This window comes from Mustela nivalis (genome assembly GCF_964662115.1).
Source record: "Mustela nivalis genome assembly, chromosome: 6".
Lineage (NCBI taxonomy): Eukaryota > Metazoa > Chordata > Mammalia > Carnivora > Mustelidae > Mustela > Mustela nivalis.
The window spans coordinates 59,879,459-59,905,826 of NC_139025.1; the positions used below are offsets into that span (position 1 = coordinate 59,879,459).

At 45.0% G+C, this 26,368-nt stretch overlaps 1 protein-coding gene and 1 long non-coding RNA gene across 9 annotated transcripts in view; one reads left to right on the plus strand and one right to left on the minus strand.

Moving 5' to 3' along the window:
• The first annotated feature begins 1,949 nt into the window (after positions 1–1,949).
• Positions 1,950–8,393, plus strand: FOXA1 (forkhead box A1). Of its 2 annotated transcripts, none has more exons than XM_082737786.1 (2): positions 1,950–3,291; positions 5,615–8,393. In XM_082737786.1, exons 1-2 carry the CDS (start codon positions 3,220–3,222, stop codon positions 6,959–6,961), a joined length of 1,419 nt encoding a protein of 472 aa, XP_082593912.1. In that variant the 5' UTR covers positions 1,950–3,219; the 3' UTR covers positions 6,962–8,393. The 2 variants fall into 2 exon arrangements, with proteins under 2 accessions (XP_082593912.1, XP_082593913.1); XM_082737787.1 differs by lacking the exon at positions 1,950–3,291 and adding an exon at positions 4,904–5,347.
• LOC309868226 overlaps positions 7,101–26,368 on the minus strand; it is a 28,174-nt gene continuing 8,906 nt past the window's right edge. The window contains exons 3-6 of one of the 7 annotated variants that reach the window (XR_014313584.1): positions 18,513–18,649; positions 16,138–16,278; positions 11,952–11,997; positions 7,101–10,614 (exon numbers count right to left, since the gene is read on the minus strand). This is a non-coding gene — a long non-coding RNA (uncharacterized lncRNA). Of the gene's footprint in view, positions 14,279–16,137; positions 16,279–18,512; positions 18,650–26,368 lie in introns of all 7 variants that reach the window. The other 6 variants (XR_014313586.1, XR_014313587.1, XR_014313588.1 and 3 more) reach the window with 6 other exon arrangements.

Consider the following 26,368-nt stretch of genomic DNA (forward strand, 5'->3'; position numbering starts at 1 on the left):
GGTTTATAACCAACGAGTCGACTGCTGCAACCAGGCCTGTCACCTGGCTACCTACTGGCCAGCAGCCCGGAGACAGCAGCTTTCTGTCATTCATTTGCTTGTTTATTTTCCAAATCAAAGACCCGGCACGACCCTGATGATTCGCTTTTAAAGCTCTGCGAAATGACTGGCTGACATCTGAGTACCCTAGAGCTTGCCTTCCTAAATGTGTTGGGGGTCTTGGAACATCGCCACTGAGATGAAGAGAGGCTGGGAGCTAAACCAGCTGCCCCCTTTCCTCCCCCTCAGGCAGTCAGCTCCGGGAACTGAAGTTTCGGGAAAGGGCGGCGTGCGGAGTTCCAGACTCCCCCGACGGTGCTCGCCGGGGGGCGCTTGCGGGAGGATTCGGCGCCCTCCCTTCCTCCACACACACATCACGGGAGGTGCTGTGAACCCAGTCATTCCGGGCGGGGCGGCGAAATCCCATGCTGGATCAAGGTTCTAAAGTTGGCAGAGTCCGCTCTTCACCACCAGTCTTGGGCTTTGAAGAAGCCCTGGAAAAACTTTACTTTGGACATCCCGCTGTAGGGTTTTTTTTTCCCCCTTCTTCTTCTTCAGCTGACTTTTTTTTTTTTTTTTTTTTTTAAGATGAGCTCTAGTAGATTTAGGAAGTGGGCTAAAAGTGAAAGAATATTTGATGTTTTAATTGACCCCCCTATAAAATGACAGCACCCCCCCCCTTTAGGCGCCGGCTTTTTGTGTACCATAAAAGCTTTTACTAAGTTGTCACTACCCATGGATAATACCCTAGTCATGCTCCATGTTTCTGAAGAGCCAAGAGGGCGTTGGAGAATCACTGCGGGAAGGAACAAGGAAGCTCATTAGCACTGAAAGTCCCCCTGAACAGGCCAAGGAAACTAAGCATCCGTGTTCTTTACGAATGGAACCAGGGTCCTGCTGCTGCTGGGAACTTTGCACAAAAGAATGAGTTTCTGACGGATGCTCTGAGAAATCTGTGCAGATCCACACATTTACAGATACATTTACACAAATTGATGGGACTTGCAGTCTTAGGGGCAGGGCGCCTGCTGAGTTCCAGGTGGATTTAATTTCACTCTCATTCCATTCCTTACAATATGACATTTCTCTCCCCTCCTTTTGTTAAAAAAAAAAAAAAAAAAGGAATTGTAATCCAACGCTTTTATCTTTTTTATTTCCTTAACTTCACATCTTCACCCTTTTGGGCTCTCCTGACTTAAGAGATTTGTTTGGTTCGAGGATTTTACGTGATTCTGTTGCCAGATTTCAAGGAAGAAAGATTTAAAAGAACAAAGTACAGAGGGAAAAAGGTATCTTAAAGACAAGTTAAAACACATTGCTTAATATGAGATTAATAACATGCTTAAAACTTTGCCAAACAAGAATATTTGGCAGATTTTTAGTCATTTTAGAAAGATTTTATTTTGTTATTGCTTCAGGAAAACTAGTGGATTCTACCTAGGGTAGGACACACACATGGTCACCCACACACTTAGAAACAGACATGGCCACACTCATTTAGAAGCTCACACACATTCATACACTCAGAAATATACTTAGAAAACTCACACCACCCCACAACCTATCACCAGCTCAGCGCTTATCAATCACTTTAGTTGGTCCTTCTCCAACAAAAGTGATTTTGGGTACTCGCTACCCAGGACCTCACAGAAGCCAAGAGGCTTTGCTTTGGGGAGAACTTCCCACCAATGCCCAGGATCCATTAGGAACCAAGCAAGCGCCTGCGGTGCTAGCTTGGCCCCTCCAGGTGAGAGATGGGATCAAGCCCCGCCACAGACCATCCCTGGCTTCAGCCTGGCACCTCTCTAGCCGAGCAGACGCATTCCCGCGCCTGTGTTCATGATCTCCCAGTTAACGCGCGCGTTTAGGGAGATGTCCCCTCCCCCTGACCTTTCCCTATCAGAAACCAGACGGTCGCCTCCAGCTCAGTCCCCGGGGCTGCGGAAGGGGGGCAGGAGGAGGAGCTGGATAGAGGAGGACGGCCCGACTCGGGTGCGCCTGCCCTATCACACAGACATCTGTTCTCAGCCTCTTCCTCTTTATGATCGCTACAGATGACAAGGGAAGTAGAGCGGACCGAGGCGGAAAAAAAAAAAAAAAAAGTTATGTCATAAAGATATAAAACGGTGCGGTGACTCACCTGCTCTTAGCCGCAGGTACGGGTTTCGTGGCAGCGTCTCCAGTCTGCTAGCCAGGAGCCCAGATAGGCCTAACGTCACTCGGCTAGGTTGACTCAGATGGCCGAGTTTCTAGTGAAGGGGCAAAATTGGGGCTTTCTCCTTTTTTCAAGTCTGAAGTCGGGGGAGGGGGATCATCTGTATTCTCCAGTCTCCCGGGGTTGAACTTTGGGTCAGTAATCAGTACTGTGGGAGCTGGAAGCGGGCAGAAGAGCAGGAGAGGCAGGGGATGGGACTGCGGCCGGCGGCCCCCGGAAGACGGTGGGTCCCCCTGGGAAGGGACTCTGGGGTTATTTAGCTGGCAAGGCCCTGCGAGCCGGCATCCAACGCCACCGCCCCCAGCCCTTCTCCGGCTGAGCCGTTCCTATCCAGAACTCTAGTTAGCTTGCCCGGCCCCGCCTATTTTTCTTTTTTCCTCTTCCAAAGGGGTTACCCCCCCCCCCATCCCATTTCCCTCTTCCCCCAGGCTCCGGGCTTAAACCAATTACGCTGCTTTGCAAACAAAGTGAGGGCCGGGTTTGAGGGAGGGGGCTCGGCGGGAGGGGGCGCAGGGGGCGCGCGGCGGCAGCGCGGCTGGGCTGGAGGCGCGGCGGCTGGACTGGCGGGCGGCCGCCTCGCAGGTGCACCTCGGGCTTTGTAGGTGCGAGCGTCTTTGTGCGGCCGACAAATGGGGAGAGGACGAGGAGGTGGGCACTCGAGCGACGTAAGATCCACATCAGCTCAACTGCACTCGTCTCGCAGAGGCCGCCCGCTCACTTCCCGCGGAGGCGCTCCCGGGCGCCGCGCTCCGCGGCCGCCGCCTGCCCCCGCCCGCCGCGCCGCCTCCGCCGCGCACGCCGCGCCCCGCAGCGCTTGGCTTCCTCCTCGCTAGGGTGGTGTTGGGCTGGCGCGGGCGCTCGGGTGACTGCAGCTGCTCGGCTCCCCGCCCCCCAGCCCTGCGCCGCGCGGCCGACCGTCGCTTAGCACAGGGCTGGATGGTTGCATTGGGCAGGGTTGCTCCAGGATGTTAGGGACTGTGAAGATGGAAGGGCATGAGAGCAGCGACTGGAACAGCTACTACGCGGACACACAGGAGGTGAGAAGTGGGCAGCAGGTGGGACCCTCCCGGAGCCCCTGCCGGGGAAGGCCTGGAGAGGCGGGCGCCCGGCCGGTTGGGCGGCTGGCGGACTGGGGGCGCCTCCTCCGTGCCATCGCTGCGGGTCCACCCGAGGTGTTCCCGGACAGGCCTTGGCCGGGCCTTGGAGACGGATCCGCTGCCCCGCGGGGGAGGCTGGGTCCCGGCGTTCGGCGCTTGGAGCGGGCCAGAGGGTTTTAGGAAACTCTGGCCTTTGAAGGCACCCGCTCTGGAAAGCGCTTGCCTCTTCTCTGCGGAGAGCGGGAGCCGGAACCAGGCCCGGGGTGCCGCGGGTTGGCGGGCGGGCGCCGGCAAGAGTTGGAGGTAACTCTAGGATAAAGGCAGAGTTCTCCAGCAGGGCGGCCTCTTCCTCCCACGGATGAATTCGCAGATGTCTTCAGATAAAAGCGCGCTGCCGTTGAGTTGAGGGTCTTAATAATGAATCGATTCCGAAATTTTAGAAAACTTCTTTAAAAGCCCTGTTTGGGGAGAAGTCGGCTCATTTTACTCTAAAACCGCTGGGTGGCGCTGGTGCGAACTGACTTTTCCTCCAGCACCCCGAACAGAGAACCTGTTTCTCTTCATTGTCCCCTTGGTGGCACGTTCGTGTGGTTTATTTTACAATGTGCACAAAGGGATTGTGAGGAAAACCAGGTACCGGCGGGACCACCACCTACTAAAAGTATTTCTCTTGAAACAGCTGGCAATTAGCCTCCAAAAGTTCACCATTACTAAAAACAATTATCTATAATCTTGGAGAGAGGACGACAAAAAAAAGGGGGGGGGGAGAAAGAAAGAAATACTTTAAGACATGAACAGAAAAATATAGAATCTGGAAATATTTGGATGGTAATTAATTTCTTAAATTTATGTATTTATATATTCACAAACTTAGCTTGAATTTATTTGCATACCATAGCAGAATGTGCCTAGTTAAATTTGTACACCTTTTAATTTTTCAAATGAAATTGTACCTACTGCTGAAAAAAATCAGACATTACTTTTGTTAAACTATCAGAAATGTTTTTATTTTTCCAGACTCTATGTTTTTAACATACATATGGCATTCCCAAATTGCTATTGATAAGGGTTTTCTTCTGATAATTTAAAAGTGAGCTCAGAACTCTTCCTCAGGCTTAATTCGGATGCAGACATCTCAACCCACTAGTTAATGAAGTCCCCTATAGAAAGAACTTTCTTACAGGTTGAAGCTGAGAATTGGGAAACAAATAGCATTGGGAGAAAATAAGTAGACTTTGATTTTGAAAATTTAAAGGGGGATTTTAAAGCAAAGCTTTGAAATAATCATGGCAACATATCAGTATGGGAAAACAAAATAGATCATTTTGACAAATTGGGTCACCAAAATTTTCAAATGTTATGGGGCTGGAAATAACGAAATTAGTGCAACTTCCTGAATGGTTTAAAGAGATGTACATGTAAAGTCAAGTTAAAGTTAAGTGTAGTGCATTGATATTATTATGCACTCCCTCCTACCCCCCCCCATCTATTTTTAGGTCTTTTTTTCCCAAAGACTTACTAAACTTCTGAGTTTCTGTCGCTTTTTACTATTACAGTTACTACAAGTAGATGGAAAACACTCGTTCTAAACATAATAACGAAAAGTCACCATTTGGGGGGAAACTAAGGCGGTAAAGCCAGTTGTTGAGAAACGGATGGTCATGTGGCCACGAATGATTAGTTCTATCAGGAAAAGTTTAATTAACAGCCACCCTGCATAGCCGAGGCTACTATGTGGTCAGCCCGGCCTGGCAGGCTTAGGTGAGCTAGGCACAGAGCTAGTGTTCTGTTGCCCGCCCCGGGGGACTACACCACCGCACCCCGTAAGGTGGGGTGAATAAGCAAAGTCAGAGAATAATTCTATTTTCTGAGTTTAACTCCTTTTAACTAAAATGACTTTGCTGAGGGTAGTCTGGGGGTGGAGACTGGAATACCAACTGGCGTGGAGGCAGAAGGCGATGGAGGGGCCCTAGAAGTCGGCCCCTGAGCCTGGCATGTAAGGCGATTACACATCTTCCTGGGGACATATTTTCTGTGAGCGCTTGTCTTTCAGGCCTGCCGCGATAAGAGTTTTTCCCTGCTGTGCAAGACATTTCTTTACTCTTTCTGGGGAGGGCGCCTGACGGTTTGCCCGGGGTGGGGGGTCCTGCGCTTTGCAGAAATGCTCCCCGCACGTCTCCGGCTTTGCCCCCGGCGGTAGGCCGCCCGCTCCCACTACTAACCCCGCCCTCCGGGGCCTCTTTCCTCGCTGTCTCCGCTCCAGGCCTACTCCTCCGTCCCCGTCAGCAACATGAACTCGGGCCTGGGCTCTATGAACTCCATGAACACCTACATGACCATGAACACCATGACCACGAGCGGCAACATGACCCCAGCTTCGTTCAACATGTCCTACGCAAACCCGGGCCTGGGCGCCGGCCTGAGTCCGGGCGCCGTGGCTGGCATGCCGGGCGGCTCCGCAGGCGCCATGAACAGCATGACGGCGGCGGGCGTGACGGCCATGGGAACGACGCTGAGCCCGGGAGGCATGGGCGCCATGGGCGCGCAGCCCGCGGCCTCCATGAACGGCCTGGGACCCTACGCGGCTGCCATGAACCCGTGCATGAGCCCCATGGCGTACGCGCCGTCCAACCTGGGCCGCAGCCGCGCCGGGGGCGGCGGCGACGCCAAGACTTTCAAGCGCAGCTACCCGCACGCTAAGCCGCCCTATTCCTACATCTCGCTCATCACCATGGCCATCCAGCAGGCGCCCAGCAAGATGCTCACGCTAAGCGAGATCTACCAGTGGATCATGGACCTCTTCCCCTATTACCGGCAGAATCAGCAGCGCTGGCAGAACTCCATCCGGCACTCGCTCTCCTTCAACGACTGCTTCGTCAAAGTGGCGCGCTCCCCGGACAAGCCGGGCAAGGGCTCCTACTGGACGCTGCACCCGGACTCTGGCAACATGTTTGAGAACGGTTGTTACTTGCGCCGCCAGAAGCGCTTCAAGTGTGAGAAGCAGCCCGGGGCTGGGGGCGGCAGCGGGAGCGGGGGTGGCGGCGGCGGGGCCAAGGGCGGTCCTGAGAGCCGCAAGGACCCCTCGAGCGCCGCCAACCCCAGTGCCAACTCGCCCCTTCATCGGGGCGTGCACGGGAAGGCAGGCCAGCTAGAGGGCGCGCCGGCCCCCGGGCCGGCTGCCAGCCCCCAGACTCTGGACCACAGCGGGGCGACGGCGACAGGGGGCGCCTCGGAGTTGAAGACGCCATCCTCCTCGGCTGCGCCCCCGATCAGCTCGGGGCCCGGGGCGCTGGTTTCTGTGCCCCCCTCCCACCCGGCGCACGGCCTGGCTCCCCACGAGTCCCAGCTGCACCTGAAAGGGGACCCCCATTACTCTTTCAACCACCCTTTCTCCATCAACAACCTCATGTCCTCCTCGGAGCAGCAGCACAAGCTGGACTTCAAGGCATATGAGCAAGCACTACAGTACTCGCCCTATGGTGCTGCGTTGCCCGCCAGCCTTCCCCTCGGCAGCGCGTCGGTGGCGACCAGGAGCCCCATCGAGCCCTCAGCCCTGGAGCCGGCCTACTACCAAGGTGTGTATTCCAGACCCGTCCTAAATACTTCCTAGCTCCCTGGGACTGGGGGTTTGTCTGGCATGGCCATGCTGGTAGCAAGAGAGAGAGAGAGAGAGACAGACAGACAGACAGAGGGAAAGAGAAAAATCAACAGCAAACAAAACCACACATACCAAGCCGACAACAGCATAATAAAATCCCAGCTATTTTTATTTCATTTTTTGTGTGTGTACACAATCTTTTCCCCAGTGCAAAGGACTGTTACTTTGTTATTGTATTTGAAATGCCTTGTGTATATTATTACAGAGAAAACCAATCCCACACCAACAAAATTTTTTCCTGCAAAGTTTAACAATCTACAAATGTATATATAAAATCCTCCTACTTCCTTATTCCTTTCCCTTTCTTCCCTCTTTCCCTCCAGACACGTTCTAGTCTGTGCAGGGTTTATTTAAAGAAAGAAAAAGAAAGAAAGATGGTCAGACTTGTAAAATATTTGTTTGTGCTCCCCCCCCCATCACCTGACCCTCCACAAGTTTACAGGTCTATGGCAATACTCTTAACCATAAGAACTGAAAGGGTGAAGAAACAAGTTGACACTAGGGGCTATTAAAAGTATTTGAAGGACAACACTGCTGTTATGCAGCAAAACATAAACTGTTTATAAACATCAGAGCCATTTGTTATTCAGCTTCCATTTCTGATACATTCAGATAGCAGATGTCTTAAAATGAAATACATATATATTATGTACAAACTTATTTATGCACATGCTCAACTATGTAGACATCCTCCATATATTTGCATAACACGTAGAAATAATAGGTTAGTGATATACATGGGACATTTTCAAGAGTTGCCTGACCAAGAAGTTACAAAGACACCCTCCTCCCTTGTCTTCTCCACCCACATATAGCCAACCCTGAGAAGAATTGCCATCTTCAGTAACTCTGCTCCTTGCTTTGCAGAGTGCCATTGTCATGTCATTCTGAGGTCACATAACATGTATAAAATTAGCTTTTATGTATCTGTACCATTTAAATAATATTTTTCCAGGAAAAAAGGAATATTACAATGTTGGAGGAGAGATAAGTTATAGGGAGTGGTATTTCAAAATTTGGTCCGAAATTCCAAAATCTAAATGATTGTGGCCATTTTAATTATTGCCATTGTGTGCTTGTTTCATTCAGTGTTAATGCACTTTTCACAGTTGGACATGGTGTTAGTATAGCCAGACGGGTTTCATTATTCTTCTTTGCTTTCTCAATGTTAATTTATTGCATGGTTTATTCCTTTTTTTTCTTTATAGTTGAAATTGCTTTAAATGATGGTTAAAATTACAAATTAAAAATGTTAATTTTATCAATGTGATTGTAATTAAAATATTTTGATTTAAATAACGAAAATGAAAATTTTAAGCCGTGGAATATGTTCTTGATCATTTGCAGTTAAGGACTTTAAATAAATCAAATGTTAACACAAAAATATTTGTTACTTTCCTCAATTAAATCCAAAGTAAGTATTCTGAAAATGATATTTTCCAAAGTCCAGCACCGAATATAAATGACGGAAAGGAAAATGATCTAAAACAAAATTGTTTTGTTTATTAAACGACCAGGAAGCTAGTAAAAAGAAGCCAAAGAAATCCAATAAAAGTGGGTAGATAAATTGATCTAATATACTAAGCATTGAGATTTTTAAGACTAATTATTCCCTCCCAGTGTTTAATTTTTTAACATGAGCTTAAATCTTCTCTGTTTCCTTTGAATCTGTCCAAAATGAAATCAAATTCATTAATATAACTACATTTCCCCTTCCCTAATGTCTAATTTTCCTTTATCTGAGAAGTATTCTAGTGAGAATAAAATATCAGATGTGGCTGATAAAATTAAGTTGTCTACAACAGAGAATCCTGACCCCCCCACCCCCATTAAAAAAGAAACAAAACTTAACCATCCTGGTAGCTTTGGAAGGGGCCAAGGAATCTAGTTAAATTACTCCTGCAGGGGAAGCTTTGTGCCACCAGGACATTTCAGGGTAGCTGCTATTTTGTATCTTGTGAAGATACTTTTAAAAATATTGTTTCTAAAAATACCATTCCTGAGAACTTAAAGCTGATGATTTGTTTGCCTTCTAAGAAGCTTTTAAATGCAACTTCACACCCCTACAGTTGCTTGAGATCACAAAATCATTAATCTCCTTTGATAGCAGGCTCACTTTCCAGTCCACCTATTTCTTTGTAAGTCTTGTTCGGATTGACATCAACAATAACAACACCAGTCCAAGCAGAGGCTAGCCTGCCTGAGCCCTTGTGTATGAACTCCATCCTCGCTGGGGCTTGAACTTGGCCAGCCTTTACTTTGATCGCCCCACTCCACACTGCGGACAAGATAAAAAGAGCTGTGTGAGTCCCTTAATTATCGCGTAATTGCCTCCCCAGATGAGAGAAGGGGTGGCATGTAGCACTTGAGAAAAATCTAGAAATCCCCCCCCCCCTTCAGCTAATGAAAGGAGGAAAGGGAAATAACTTGTTTGAATAATTTAAAAATCTAATTTGGAAGCTTTTTGGAAAGACATTAAAATCCCAAAGAGAGGAAAAAGCTCTCAATCTCAATAGTTATTTATGTTTCTATACAGGGTAAACAAACCCGTTGGCAAATTCGAATTCCAAATGTAACATAAGGCCGTGAGTTTGGGCCGAGGAATTTTACCAGCCCCACTGAGTCTATATCGTCTAACTTTCGCGTTCCCCTCGGTGATGTTCCCTTCCCTCTCTAACATATTAGCAATTTCAGTGTCTTGCCTCCACCAATTAGGCTTAAGTGGGCCTCAGCTCGTTCTGTCTTACTTGGCTGAGACTTTTTCTGGGCTTGCAGGGGGCGAGGCGCCGCAAGTTGCTGGCAGAGGCCACTTTGGAAACCTGCCTGAAAAGCTAGCATGGTGGGTCGCAGGGACCTGGTTTCGTGGGCTTCTCGCGCGCTTTTCTGCCACCTCTGAGCAGTAAAGCACCTCCGGACACCTTGAGCGCGTCCTGCCGCATCTGGGCGACCTGCGCCCGGCGCGTTAAGAAGGACGCCCCCGGGGGCCCGGGCGGGCGGTTGCCGGGGAAGAGGGACAGAGCAGGACCACAGGCATCTCGGGGTGACAAGTGCAGTTAGTTCTGTATTGTTTGGGCATTTTCCCCTCCTAGCGAATAAATCTTCTGTCGAGCCCGAGACCTAAAAGTCAACAAAGAAGGCCAGGCGTCGCTTTACCGCTCCCGCGGCCCCAACGCCCGCGTTGCCGCGGCGGCTCCCGCTGCGTAATCCCTTCCTCGGAAACCCGGACACACAAACGCCGCAGCGCCTGGGGCTGGGGCGCCGCGCCCCAGGGCCAGGAGGAAAACATCTGTGGTTCCAAGGGAGTGCTGCGACGACCCTCCACGAGCGCGCCGCCTTCCCTGGCCCCCGCCCACACCCCTTTTCGTCTTCAAATTTCTCTATTTCTTCATCTCAGACACTCGTTCCTGCAGATGAGGGCGAAAAGGGGATGCTGATCGCTCAGCCGCGGTCCACCGGGTTCGCTTCATTGAGGATTTTCCCTCGAGATGGGGGAGGGGTCTCCGGATGGGGAAGGAGGGAGGGGAGAAGAAAAAACCTTCCTTGCAGATCTTGTAGTGCAAAGCTTCCAAGGCTCTCCGATCCAGTGACGACGCCACTACCGAGCACTTTTAGAAAAAAAACAAAAAAACAAAAAAAAAAAGAAAAATGTTTTGGGAGTCAATTCCTGGGGAAGAGAACTTCACATGTTAACTTTCACCTTGTTCCGGGACTGACACATTTTTTAAATTGATAAAAAGAGAAGATACCTAGACTCAGCTAGGGGGAAAGCTCACCAGAAACTACACAAGTTAGAAGTGTTCCCAAGTAAAAGGCAGCTCGGTCTGTTTTCTACTGATGGTTATTACACTGTTTACGTCACAGATAAAATTTAATTTCCATTTGTCCCTTCGTGAACTCTTTATAGCAGAATAAACTGGTGAGCATTATTAAGGGAGGAAGGATTAAACAAACAATCCTATTAATGTTCTTAACTTCTGTTTTCATTTTCTGAAGCCTAGAATACTGGACTTCTTTCACTGAAAGCATAAAAAACATTATTTTTCTCAGGAGTCTAACAGATTTGAATGAGCCGTAGCAAAAAAGAATTCCTGGAGTGATAATATTTAAAAATCTTGTTGTTTTAGTACTTTAAAAATGATCTCAATTCCACAAAAATGCTTACTAAGTTTCTTTGCAAAAATTTTCTGCGATCAATACAAATTCTTTTCAATGCAGACCAAAGTAGGAGACCTGTAGCCCAAATTAATTAACCTTTCCTCAAGATCAATTGGTTTTCTGTTGATTTAGCAGTAATATTGTAGAACATTTAGCTATAATGTATTTTAATGTGATACCTCAATATGTCAAGAGGAAACTCTCATTGAAAAGATAAAATTGACAAAATTGCTTAAATTATTTAATAGATGTTTAGTAATTTTTCAAAAATCAAATCTTAATTGCTTATTTGTATTGTAGTATAATGTGTTTTGCAACTAAATGGACTTAAGATAATGTCTAATTAGTTCAAGATAATTACGTGCAAAAGTTGATTATTCGTAAGCTACCTTGGGATAAATAGGTCATGAAATTATGCTGAAATTTAGAAATAAGATTTTCTCAAACAGAATCATGAACATCAATAGAAACTCATGAGAGTAAGAATGTAATAAAATGAAACAACTTAGAAGACTTTACAACCTTAACCGTTTAGAAATAGAATCTGGGGAGATATACGTTTTGGTTTTTGTTTTTAAAGCAGCTATTTCTGCAACTTTTATACTCTACCACTGATCCTATTTGGTATATCCAAATAACATTTGATAACAGATTACTTTCAATGTTCTGGTTTTCCTCTTCCAAATACTTACATTTAAGACCATAATAGTTTCATTGGTGTTTCTCTTTTAGCTCCGGGTCAAGCTAGGTTCATTGAACTTTGGACAGCTCAGACTGCAGCACTCACCTTCCCACTGCCCCCTCCAGTCGTCATTCTAGCAAGCAATAGGGAGCTGGAAAATACCCATCCATTTCAACTTTAACTTGTAAAAGGCATGCATTTTCCTACTATAAGCATTTTTTTAAAAAAATCTGACAAGGGGGAAATCCTCACTTGCTACCTTTCTTTTTTCTAGCTTCCTCATTTCTCCAATTATGTCAGCTGTGACTACACAGTGTAAGAGCAAAGCTCATGGTGAGCATAAACTTCCCCTTTGTAGTCCCAGAAAGTGAGAAGCATCCCTCCTTCTAGATGCCACTTCATGATATTTTGGGGTTCTCTATGTTCTACTCAATGTAGAGTATACAAGAAGAATATTCTGCCTCAAAATCTGGGAAGAAAAGGGCTTAAGTGGAATAGGTGGTTGAGAACCTCAGAATTCAGGTGGGATGCTGGTCAAGTCACATCAAGATGGAGTTCAGGACCACCAGCACTAGGGCAGGCCTGACTGGGTGTTCTAAGTGTGATGTTTTCTTGGGTTGATTTTCTACCTCTTTCCTCAAGACTACATCGGGGGCTTTTTAAGAAAAATCCCTGAAACCCAGAAGAACAACCTGGAAATACGCGCCTCCCGCCAAAAACAAACAAACAAACAAACAAACAAAAAAACAACAACAAAAAACCCACCACCACCACCAAAGACCTGCTTGGAAATAGGGAACATTGTAATCAACGGGCATTTCGTTTCTTTCCCTTCTCTCCCCAAATTTTAGTTACTCCTCTGCTTGTCTAATCATGTCCCAGGTCAGTTTTTGTTTGTTTGTTTGTTTGTTTGTTTTCTCTCACACCAAAGAATGGTTATTTTAAAACATAAAACATAAGCAACTTATGAGAAAAATGTAAGGGGTTTGTGGTGGTTTGTTTCGTTTATGTACTTAATCTAGAGGACCCATTATGCACGAGGGAGGAGGGAGGCTCCCCTCTAGCGCTACACTCAGCTGTGATTTTCCCTGCCCGAAGCAGGTGACGGGTGCGTGTTTGGAACGTTCCCCCAGCTCCCAGTCCCACCTGGGAGCCTTGGGCTTCTTCACTCCCATAGCCCGGCTGCAGACGCCAAACCCAACATCAGCTCTGTCCAGTGCGTCTTTCACCGATTTTGCCTAGGTGGAGGCCGATTCGAGAGCTCAAACTGCACTGAGCCGTCTCGCAGTGCGGGGCACCGGCCAGGTTTCCTCACCTTTGCCTGGAGTCACACCGCCTTCTGCCGACACGCGCTTCCCTTTGTTATGCCTGGCTAGTGTATTAATGGGGCGGGTAACCCGGATCTTTTGGTAGTTGGGGGGCGGGGTGGGTGGCGGGGGTTGGGGACCAGGCGGGGAACCGAAAGCTGACCCTCCGGCTGATGACTTTAGAGCGGAGAGGCCTGGGGCTGGCGGGCTGGCAGGCGGGGCGGGGTGCGGTGGGGGGGGGGGGGGGAGACGTCGCGGGATGTGAATCGAGGTGGGAAAAGTTCATACCGAGGGCACGGAAAGTAAAATTAATTAAATGCGTGCACCAAGTTTTTGGAAAAGGTGACCTGATGCTAGTGTTCTGTCCTGGGTTCAGAACTGCGAGGCGGGACGCCGCGCACGCTGGAGAAACTGCCCTGCCGGCGTGCTGCTGAGGGACTGCTACCCTCCGCTGGTGCCCTCACCCCTGCCCGGAGCCCGGTCGCGCTGCGCCGGGTGGAGTCACAGGCGAAAAATCTTAACTGCGTGGGCACGGATGCCCCTCTCGGAGGGGTCCGCCCTCTCAGACTCCTCAAGCTCTAAGCCGGCCACCTTAGCTGCTCGGTTCCAGTGGTTTAAAAATAAAGACTTCCAACCACCCTGGCTGGTGAGCTCGCGAGACCCCTGCCTTCCCCACCCTCACCTCTAAAGGGCTGAGCTCCGGGTCACAGGTACTGATTAACCACAGACGAAGGAGCCCCTGCGTGGAGCCACGAAGTGGGCGCGAGAAACCGAGACCTCGGGCCGGAGGCCTTGGGGCCCCGGGAGGCGCTGCTACAGGGTGCTGCCTGGTGTCTGGTCCCTGCCTCCCAGGCCGATCCCGAGGCGGAGCCCCCTTCCCGCCGGGCCTGCCGCCCCGCCCGCCAGACGGTGCCCGGGCGCCCCGAGACATATGCTGCCCGCAGGCCGCGCGGCCCGACGTGGTGCTCATTGCTGAGGCGGTTCTCAGCCCATCAAAAGCCCAGGCTTTCTTCAGCCGTATGGGCCGCGAGGTGAACAACAATGGCCGGGCCCCTTCACTTCAAAAGCGGCGATCAGGGGAAAGGCTCCCCCAGAGAATTTTTTTTTCTCCACAGCCTTTCATTCCTAGTTTAAAAAAAAAAAAAAAAGGCATCAGCAACTCCAGGGCCCGGGCGAGCCTAATGCCCTTTGATGGGGATTGAATTCATTATCTCCAATAACACAATTGTGCTTGGCCAACGAAAAGAGCAAAGCAGAGCTCTATCCCGCCCGAGGGGCCCGGCCGGGCGGGGCGGGAGGGCGAGGCGCGCTCCTGGGACCCGCTCCGAGGCGCGGTCTCGGACCGCCTGGCCCAGGCTGTGGCTCCCCCTGCGCGCCGGGGGCGCGAGGAACGCGGGGGGCGCGGGCCCGGCGGGACGCTGCAGGACGGGTGGCGCCGCCCGCGGAGACAGCGCCGGGAGGGGGCGGGGAGGCTCTCTCGTTTGATTTATTTTTCGTGTCTCCCTTTGCAATCATTCCCCGAGGGCCGCCCCGAGGGCCGGGTGTTTACTCTCTTCCCTCCAGGCCTCCAGTTGCGGAGCTATCCCTGGCGCCCGGGGCGTGCGGGCCGCAAGGGTGGAGAAGCGCCCCTGTCTGAGCGCGAAGGGTCCCCAGCATCCCGGCCGCGGCACCCAACTCGGAGAGCCCTCGGTTCGGAGCCAGCTTTGCTCGCACCCTAGGACCGATAAAACGGGGCTTTAAATCGCCCCTGCTCTGGAGTCCTTTCTGCTCAGGCTCTGCTCACTTGCTCTCACGCCAGCCATCCGCGAGGACTGAGCGCACAACAGCGCTCCAGGGGCCTGGGCCAGGATGGCGGGGGCACCACGTCCTGCATCCGGACGAAGGGTCCGGGTGCCGCGAGTGCTATGCCACCCGCTTTGCTTCCCCCTGAGTGGACGCTGTCCCGGACCATGACCTGGACCACGGCGCCTCCTCCCGGGTTCCACCGCTATCCTTGCCCTTTCAGCCACCTCTAGCCCTTGCTTCTCTGCTCTCCTGAGTGAACGAAGGTGAAAAAAGACACTAAAAACAGGCAGTATCACGTGCCTTCACCCAGTCTGTGTGGGGATGTGTGTGTGAGAGAGAGACAAGAGAGTAGAGAGACAGAGAGACAGAGGGAAATTCTCTAAGAATCATGATCCAAGAAGACCTCTATTTAGCTTAGTGTCTAAAATACAGGTTTCAGTCATTTCATTACTGGCACTACCTCCTACACAATCCAATTGTGCCTCTCACACATTACTGAGGAAGTTATGCATTGCGGTTTTATTTCAGTCAGACAAAGAATAATAAGCAATTTAAAGTTTTTTGTTTTTGTTTTGCAACAATACTTATGGAATCTGCTACGGCAGAACTATGGATCAGGACTGGTGGTTCCTTGCCAATTAGTCATGACTATCCCAGTCTTCAAGTGACCAGTTCTTCACCTTTTTCTCCAAAGAATTACACACACACACACACACACACACACACACACACACCCTAGAGTATACATGTGTTGGCTCTGATACACACAGTGTACACATACAATTAGATATATGATTTAAAGGAGCATCCATGAGACCTTGCCATCTACAAAATGTCCCCAAAGCATGAAAGCAATAAAGTGGTCAATTGATTTGAGGAAATCAAGCAAAGCATTTCAGATTTAAGATATCCACCTAGGCATTATTCTCATCACAAAATATAAGAATTTATATTTAATTTATCATCAAGTGGAGTAACCTTTACAAATTTAGCCCCTACAACTCTGATCACTTCAATTTTTAGGCACTTGGAGGAGGGAGAGGAGGGAAAAAATCCAGATTAAAGAGAAGCCTTCAGTTCTTCCTACCTTCATCTTTTTGTCTTATGGAACAGCATCCTGAATATAAATCGTGTTAAAACATATATTTACTTTTGTGAAATCTTTTTCATTTACATCAAAAAGGATATAAAACACTTACCTTGCCGATATTCTGATACTCTAAGGAAGAAGTTCATGGATAGCACTATTCTTTAGATGTTATTAAGCTCCAAATACTTATTACAAGTTATTGAAGAGTGAGTGCCTTCTCTTCTGGACATTTACCCCACTTTTTATTAACCTATTAAAGAAAAGATTTAAATTTCAGTGACCAGTACATTTTGAGTGTGGGTCATCTTTGTCATTAGTTATGACATGCTCTTCCACATGTGGTGGATAGCTGCTTCCCTCACATGTTTAGAAATGTTGGGGAGAGAAATGCATTTATACCGGGTGAGGAGGGCAATGGTTTATTTGGAGTTTACTGATTAACAACTTGAATATGAATTTAAGACAATGTGTATGACCAGAACAGGGTTCTGTGTAGGTAGAGATAGCTGGGCATTAACTTTTATGATATTTTGGGTACTTCAGAGTAACTACATTCTGGATGTAGTCTAAGAACCATTCTGTGAATAATAATATGTTCCAAACAACTACCAAAAAGCTTTAATTCTGACATATATCCACCAGACCACAGAAACTACAGGACAGTCCCTTGGTTTATCACATAAACAATTTGTCTAGTGCCAGAGCACACATAAAGGATTATGTGACTTCAGGTAAGCAGGGCACCATAGGATGGATGAATTATTAAATAAAAGATACCATGATTTTCATGTGGTTGTCTTTGGCTATGAGACAAAATTGGAAGGGAAGGAAATGTAAAACATCTCAATAGAATTGAGAATTCTGTGTTATCTAAAGTACAACTCCCAAGTACACTTAGCCTTGTGATTCACTGAATCATGGGGCCATAGAATATGGTGATGGAAAGGACTTGTTTATTATGTTTTCTAGTCCACTCACCTGCAAGATTATCCCCTTCAGAGTTTTCCCAGGCCAGGTCCAGAATAGATTTAAATGTCAAGAATTGAAGGACTCCCATTTCTTATCAGCGTAATGGAGAAGCACTATATTCACAACACCAAACCTTTTGCCAATATTTTCTCTGATATTTAAGTATAATGCCTCTTTGAGGATACATTTTTATTAGGTCTAAAACCTGTTTCAGACAGCTGAATGCCTATTAGTCAATCTGTATACATTTACTCGCTTTAGTGCCTACCTAAGATTGATCCAAATTAAGTGCCCTAGGTGGGAAAACACTGTTAGTATGTATAAGCTTTTGATTTTTTTATTCTTAATTCTGAGAAGGGGATAAGAATAATTCACTTAAATTATACCAGAAATAAATATAATTCACTTAAATTATACCAGATAATTATCAACAGGAAACTTGGTCCATCTGTGAGATACCATCCAATGCTAGGTCATGCAGACTCTTCACATTTTAAGTATGACTATGATAAGTCAATTTCTCAAAATGTGGAAGTGTTTAAACTATATGTAAGTTTTTCCATTTCTCAAAATGTGGGAATTTATGAAATTATAAGAAAAGAACATAGACACTAACTTGGCGGGGGTGTTTCACTGAAAGGAAATACTGTTCCTTATACTAGAGTGAGTTTAGAGTATTTGTGAACTTGTGACCCACCGATTTACATGTGGCCTATTAGGAATATATTATGCCAGAGTTTTATATAGTAAAGAGACTGAGGAAGTTCATTAGAAAACTTCTAAAGAGAAGTTAAATTTTTAAATTTCAATTTCAGGGACAGAGAGGGTAGAACTTCAAAGTTGTATTATGGTTTGGAATCTTAGACTCAAAACTCTTCTGGGCTTCCATGCATGCTCTGAAAGATTCACCCACTTTCTCTGCAGTGACCACTGGGCCATGGTATGGTGAGGATTAACACTCCAGACCACACCTGTGTCTCAAGTTACATCTCTACCGAGTCAGGCAATTAGAAAGGAAATTCTTACAGAATCTGACAAATAATTCACTTTGGAAGTGTAATCACAGTAAGAGGAGACAGAGGTAAGTAGGGAGAACAAATGCGAAATTATCTTCAATGCATTCTACTCATCTATCTTATAAAACAGAAGAGGTGAAAAGGAAAATTGGAATTGTAATCAAAATGAAAAGTTGTAAGGCCTCAGATGACTCAAAGAGTAATATTCAGAAGTCGTGTAATAACATTATTATTATAATTATCATTATATATTATCATTTATATTATCATTATAAATGCATTAGATACAAGAATGCAAAGATAACAGTTTCTGCCAAGTAAGATTGTGTGACGGGCAAGTTCCACCCAATTCTTGTTTCATATAGTACCAGTGACGATGCTGGGTTTTATTTATGTCTCTGTATAGTAAGTACAGCATTTTAAATATTCAAGAGCCTTCTTAAATAGAAGGAGGTCTGCGATGTTTCAAGACATATTTCAAAGTCTTACATTCACTTACAGTTGTTACCAGATGAGACTGCTTGAGGAATAACTTGAGATTTTAATAAGCACAAGTTAACAGAATAAACCATAGTCCTTTTTATTTCAGCCTTATCTTCAGCCACAGAAAGAGTGGTGTAGTAGCCAGTGTTAAACCTGGGGGAAAAAAAAAAAAAAAAAAGAACCCAGTGAGATCCTTCTCCATTACACTCAAGACCATTAAAAATGAATTTATCATGAAGGGTAATTAGCAGTGACTCTTATGCTGTGACCCCCCCCCCTCCCATTTTTTAAAAAAAATGTTGTCAACTCAGGGGGTAAACTTGTTTTCAAGAGAAACAAGAAAATGGGGATTGGCAAGGGAAATAATACAGGATGAAATGATGGAAGAGAGTGAGGAAGAGATGCTATGGCAGAAAAAGTAGATAGTACTGGGTCTTCCATAGACTCCCAGACCAAGGGACAGGGGCAGTGAGAGAGGGGATGTAGGCGAATTAATGGCTGGACAGAGCTAGACAGAGTGTGCTGGGGAAGGGCCAGGCGTGAAAAGATTTGGTGTCGTCATAGCAACGGGCTCAGCCCTGCTCCCCCTGAAGCCCATTCAGCTCTGAGCTGCCGGAACACGTTTTTAATTAAAGCGTATAAAAGTTGTTTTGTAAGGACTTCTCCTCATCCGATAGATTTCAAAATGGTTAATCAGGCTTCATCTCCTTTTGATGCTCACAAGAGCATGTGCTCCGGCGGGCACAAAAACTGCCGCGGCCGCTGCCGGGTGAGTTATCTCTCAATCACACCTAATACCAGGAAGGAGCCGGCCAGCTCGTTATTTAGATACACGTAAACAGAATTCAGCGGAAAGTCAGGGGTCCATGTTTGTAAATGAAAGTGGAAACGTTAATTTTCTTTGCTCTAGATATTATGGAATTCACCCTTCTGGAGCGTTATTGTTTCTGGTTGATGTTCTCTCTAGCTTTTGAAAACAGCAGGATTTTTTTCCCCCTTTGGGAGAGACAGTATTCAAAAGCTCCCCAAAAAGTTACAAATTATTTGTGTCAAGTAATATTTAATCTAGCATGGATATACCAATTAAAACGTTTCTTTGGACCACTCTTAATGTAAAAAGATAGCAACCATTCCCTTCTTTTGTTGGGAATAAAAGGGCTCTCACTTCTAAATCCTCTGTAAATTCATAAAATATAGCAACAGTTGCATTTTCTTCTTTAATAAAATGGGTGACTTAATAGAAAAATGGTATCTTTTGTTTATTTACTAAACAACTTCTTAGCAGATGACCCGAACCTTCTCCAGGCTTTTGTGTCTCCCTTTCTCCTTTGCTAATGATCTTAGTTTCTAATTTCACTGAAAAAGGAAAAGGGAAAAAAGATAATTTTGCTTGTCATCCATTCCCATATCTACCCCATATCCCAACTCAACATTTCTATTTCTGTACCAATACATGCTCTGCTACATCCAGGATGTGAAGGAGTCCTGCCTTCTCTCCAGGACAGACACACGTCCCAAAGTTCTTAATCTCAGACCCCTCTCTGTTTTCATTGCTTTACTAGCATCTTCACTGTTGCAGTTTCCAATGGCTCCTTCTCCTCAGCTTCAAACATGCAGTGGTCATCTCTATTTTAGGGTGAAAAACTCCTTTAATTGATTTCACAAAATCTTCTAGTTAACATTCCCTTGCTCTCCTTTTCACTGCCAAACTTTTTAAATGAGTGGTCTTTACCCCCAGTATCTCCTTCTCCACAGCCTTGCAACTTGATCTGTGGCCCCTTATCGTCTATCTTGAAAAAAACAACAAAAATCCTCCCCAAATTTCTGTCTTGAAGATCATCAGTGATACCTTGATTCAATGATGTTTTTACTCCATTTTCCCCCACCGAGTCCCAAATAGTTCTAAATACCCTTAGTAATGTTGACTACCCTCTCACCAAGGACCTCCTGGCACCAGCCTATCCTTGTTCTCTACCTTTTCATGACTGCTTCTCTATCTCCATTACTATCTTTTCTGCCTATTCCAACTTCCACTGCTCTTTCCCAAGGCTATGTCCGTTGGTCTGAGAGAGAAAACCAACCCCTCACATTTGGAAAATGGCTTGACACTTGCAGCTAGGCTATGGTATTTTTAGGAGTTGGCCTGGGATTCACAGGCCTAGGTGTTCTGTCAAATATAAACTATTTTACTGAACACCAACATTAGACAAGGACACTCTAACTGTAGAGAGGTGAGACAAAAGACCCCCTTTGTAGTTTTGTCTAAGTATAGTTGAAAATCAAGTCACTGAAAACCACAAAGATAGCAAACATTGCTCATGTTTATTATACTAGTAACTGTTGCTTCTTTACAAATTACAGCTTTAGCTTTATTCCAGCCTTCTCTCTTTCTAGATAAGATTTCTTAAGGTATGGGTGCCTGGATGGCTCAGTGGGTTAAAGCCTCTGCCTTCAGCTCAGGTCATGATTCCAGGGTTCTGGGATCGAGCCCTGCATTGGGCTCTCTGCTCAGCAGGGAGCCCGCTCCCCCCCTCCATCTCTGCCTGCCTCTCTGTCTACTTGTGATCTCTATCAAATAAATAAATAAAATCTTAAAAAAAAAAGATTTCTTAAGATACTCAATCATAGAATTACCCCATATCCTGACAGTAACCATTTCAAAGTTCTACTGTCTTGAATCCTCTCACAAAGCATCTAACTTAAACCCCAATCCTATAATAAGTCATTTCTAACATCCTCTCAGTGAAATGCCACACAGTTCCCTATGGTGTGTGGTCTTATTTGCAAATAAGCAATAAAGCCATTTTGCTCAACCACAGATATATTCCTGACAGTCTTTGGCTAGAGCACATTGATAGACCTTTGTTTCCTTGTCATATGGCTTGAGCTACCATGTATCAAGCTAAAAGTCCATCCCTGTCCTCCAACAAAATCTCCCATCTTATTTTTATGCCTATCTACAAGTTATTTCCATGAACATCTAATACATTAAATTATAGCAACACATTTCTCTCAGGAACAAGGCATGTATCCCGGCCTCCATAGTTTTCTTGTTTACTTTGTTACTAAGGCTTGAAAGGTCATAGTCATCATTGACTCATCCTTCTTATGACCCATATGTCCAAAACTAGTTAATATGCCTTATCAATAGCTCCATTACCCCAACCTTTCCTTCTTTGACATCCAAAGGTCACAATTTTAGGTCATACTACTGTCCACTATTTGTCCAAATAGCCTCCAGAATCCTGTCAACCAATTTTTGTTTGTACACTATTCCTAGCCTAGGATTCTGAAAGTATACTGAATGCTTTCAGTGAACAAAAATAAGTTCTAACCTATTGAGGCCAGAGCTTTCACAGAAGTAAAATTAGGAACTACATGTGAATAAATAGCATGGTTTTCTCCCCTTATAAAAGATACATGTCATTGCTGCACACATGGAGTGGGGAAAGCAAAAATGCCTTGGTAACTATAGGACTTTGTTTCATTTGTTGGGGTCTTTTTCAGAGATATCAAGAAAGTGAAGTACATGTAGAAAATTCTGGGTAGAGGAGAACTGGAATACCTCCTATGAAGGATGGTTTAGACTGGGGATGTTTGGTTACAGAATAAAACATTTCTGTTCCATTGGAGGGTACTATAATTAATTCAAACATATGTGAGAAAAATAAGAATTATTTATGGTATATCATTGTAGAAGGCAGAATTAGAGCCAGAAGGCAGAAATTCAAGAAGATGATAGATTATCACTCAATATAAAGACATTTGTAGCAAAGCTAGAGTAGAAAATAATGAGCATCTCAACATTAAACTCAAGTGTAGACTAGATGAGCACTTGGGTAAACATTTTCCTCAAATGTGTGCTTTATTTAGCTGTGATTGTTAAACTTTTGATATTAATAGATTTTTTTCTTTTGAACAAAATGAAATGTTTATTACATGCATTCTATTTTTCCTTAAATAGTAAATATTCACTTACCTTATCTCACACATTTTCCCTTTCTAGGGTACTATGATTCCATCTGCGATCACATCACTTTCCAGTTGCCTAATAAACTCTCTTTAGGATTTCTTTTAGTGGAGCTCTGCTTATGATGTTTTCTTATTTTTTTTCTGGATATTTGTTTCTAGATTGTTGATTAGTTACTTTCAGCACTTTAAGTTTTTTTTTTCATTTATTTCATTTTATTCCAGTTTCTATTTCTCTGAGAAGTTAACTGTGACTCCTTGTTACTATTCTGAAATTAATGAATTAATATATCTCAGGCATCTGGATGGCTCTCAGTTGGGAGTCTTCTTTTGGCTTGGGTCATGATCCCTGGGTCCTGGGATTGAGCCCCGCATTGGGCTCCCTGCTTGGCAGAGAGCCTGCTTCTCCCTCTCCTTCTGCCTGCTGCTCTGCCTACCTGTGCTTTCTCTGTCAAATAAGTAAATAAAATATTTTAAAAGTAAATAAATTAATTAATATCTCTCTTTATGCTTCTTTTTTTAAAGTCTGATTATTCTAACATCTGGGTCATCTCTGGGTCTGATTCTATTGACTATCTTATCTTTTCACATGGTCCTTTTTTCTTTTTAAGACTTGTATCTCATTTTTTGTTTGTTTGTTTGTTTGTTTGTTTGAATTAAATGTCAAATATTCTATATAAAGGAGCAATTTAAACTAAGGTAAATGTCCAAAATGATAATATCTCTTCTTTCACAGGTCATTAATGTGGACATTTGAGCAAACTTAGTCAGCATTTGAGGTGAGTTGGGTCTTGTGGTTGCTATAGTTATCTTTAGTGTACCATAGATTTAAATTTTTTCCAGTAATGAGCTGGGTTGCCACTATTTTGTGTTCAGTAGAACACAAAGGCTTGTAGAGCTGGAGGCATTTTTTTCCCCTCAGTTTCTCTGCTCTACCCTCAGATTTTAGCAGGTTCCCTGTGTCTGCAGCCTGGGGGAGTCTATTCTCATGTTTTTATTTTCCTCAGAAGTACATGGCTTTTACCTGCTACTAGATGAGTGGATCATGGTGGGACAGGGGAGGATTTCTCTCCAGCTCCCATCTTAGTCTTAGGCATGCCCTGTGCACATCCTCCAGTGGCAGGCAGCCTCCTATTCAGTGCAAGGTCTAGAACACAGGCAAATTTCCTTCCCCTTCCTCTAAATTCCACTTTGTATTGGTAGGTGTTTTAGGTGTGAATTTGGGGAGAACACCTTGACATAGTAGAAGTTACTCTATTTACAATTTATCTTTATTCCTGTGGCATAGCTTTTCTAGGATCTGATTCAAAAGCTAAGTCTCTCCTCTTTGATTGCACTTCAGTTTTTGTCTCTCCAGCATTGTGGGACTGGAAAATTAACTTCTTAGTTCTTTATCTTTTTAGTAAATGTTTTTTTACTTGGTTTTTCTTTGAGTTTGTATTTTGTCCAAGTTTTGTAGTTATTCTCAGTGAATGAACTAATCTGATTTTAGCAACTCTATTATAGTCAGAAGCAGAAGACTTTTCCTTATTACATTCTAAACCCTAGCCCCTAACTACCAAATCCTGGCAATTCTTGTGATATCTCCTTATTATCTTGTATTCAAGCCTCAAATTCACTCCCTTACCCATATTTTAGGAACTGGTGTTATGGAAGCATTAATTTTTCTGTAAGTTTTGGTTGATTAGTCAATAAAGATCATTTGGTTATATTGTAATTCTAGAAGAGTTGAATATCAATGTACTATTTAATCCATTATATTTGTTTTACCAAAAGGCCAGAAAACCACACATTAATATCATCACGAAGAGCAAAGCTTCACATTAATAATACAGATCAGTGTATTACACTATTTGGATTAGAAACTATCCTTAACAGAGGACTCTGATAGGGAGGCAAGTTGGATAAATATAATTTGATTCAAATTAATTTAGTGACTGAACAATATATAGAAAATCAGTATAGTGATATACAAATCTAGATTAATTTAAAAAGTTCCCTTAAAAACAGATTTTAAGCTGGGTTCTAGAGAGCTGGAGTGATAGTAAACTATGCTGATGAGAGTGAAGAGGTAGAGTGTTCTAGAAGTGAAGCGCATTTTATTTTTATTTTAATTTTTAAAAAAGATTTACTTATTTATTTGAGAATGTGTATGTGTGAGTGCACATGGAGAGAGAAGTGGCAGGGGGAGAGGAAGAAGTTGCAGAGGAAGAGGGAGGGAGGGAATCTTAAGCAGCCTCCACACCCACTGTAGATTCTGTCATGGGGCTCAGTCTCACGACCCTGAGATCATGACCTGAGACAAAACCAGGATGCTGATCCTTAACTGACTGAGTCACCCCGGTGCCCCAGTGAAGCACATTTTAAACTAAAGATTGTTGGCAAATAGCAAGAAGATGTAAGATTAGGGAAGAAATGGAAGTGTATTAATATTGAACCAGTTTGGGACGCCTGGGTGGCTCAGTTGGTTAAGCAGCTGCCTTCGGCTCAGGTCATGATCCCAGCGTCCTGGAATCGAGTCCCACATCGGGCTCCTTGCTCCGCAGGGAGCCTGCTTCTCCGTCTGACTCTGCTCTCCACTCTGTCTGCCTGTGCTCGCTCTCGCTTGCTCTCTCTGACAAATAAATAAAATTAAAAAAAATATATTGAACCAGTTTTTTTTTATTAATGGCCACAGAAAGAGGAAAGATTTGAAAAGAAATATAATCTGATTTTAAATTCACAGCTAACTTATGTAGGATGGGTTAAAAGAAGGAAGTAACTCTATTTGAGTGACCCTTCTTTTTCTTTTTTTTTAAGATTTTATTTATTTATTTGACAGACAGAGATCACAGATATGCAGGCAGAGACAGAGAGAGAGAGAGAGAGAGAGAGAGAGAGAGAGGAGAATCACGCTCCCTGCTGAGCAGAGAGCCCGATGCAGGGCTCGATCCCAGGACCCTGAGATCATGACCCGAGCCGAAGGCAGAGGCTTAACCCACTGAGCCACCCAGGCGCCAGTGAGTGACCCTTCTTAAGTTTTTTTTTCTTAAGGAATCTCCACACTGTTGATTTTGGCCATTCTAACTGGTGTAAGGTGGTATCTCAATGCATTTTTTTTAAAAAGATTTATTTATTTATTTATTTGACACAGAGAGAGAGAGATCACAAGCAGGAAGAGAGGCAGGCAGATACAGAGGAAGGGAAGCAGGCTCCCTGCCGATCAGAGAGCCTGATGTGGGGCTCAATCCCAGGACCCTGGGATCATGACCTGAGCTGAAGGCAGAGGCTTAACCCACTGAGCCACTCAGGCACCCACTCAATGCAGTTTTGATTTGAATCTGCCTGATGGCTAATGATGAGGAAGAAAAAAAAATTTTTTTTTGAAATATTTAATTTATTTTTTTGAGAGAGAGAGCAAGGGAGAGAGGGAGAGAGAGAAGCAAACTCCCTGCAGGGAAGACAGCTTGACACAGGGCTCAATCCCAGGACTCTGGGATCATGACTTGAGCTGAAGGCAGGCACTTAAGGGACTGAGTCACCTAGGCACCCCCAGTGACCCCTTTAAGAAGGAAGTTATAATATGGTCACCAGCTAAGTGAGGTACTCAAGGAGGTATAAGTGGAAGGACTTGATTAATATTATAACTTCTGGAATTTTTCAATGGAATATATGGAGCTGAAGATGGAAGAATTTAAGAGAATACAAGGATGCCAAATACCATTTTTTGAAAAATTCCATTTTAAGACAGTTAAATTGAGGAAGTGACAAATTGCATTCTTGCAGATAATGGTAGGAGAGAACTTCATGGCAGGGGGGATAAAAGTCTTGGGTGCTATCTTTGTTTAACAGAATTTCAGGGGATGGATCTCCATTTGAGATTAATTTATTCATTAATGCAATCAACACATTTATTATATAATT

Excerpts from the sequence above, each read along its gene's own strand:
- FOXA1 (XM_082737786.1), top strand. The coding sequence starts at position 3,220 with ATGTTAGGGACTGTGAAGATGGAAGGGCATGAGAGCAGCGACTGGAAC. Across the intron at positions 3,292-5,614 it reads ACTACGCGGACACACAGGAG|GCCTACTCCTCCGTCCCCGT; the intron begins GTGAGAAGTGGG and ends TCTCCGCTCCAG.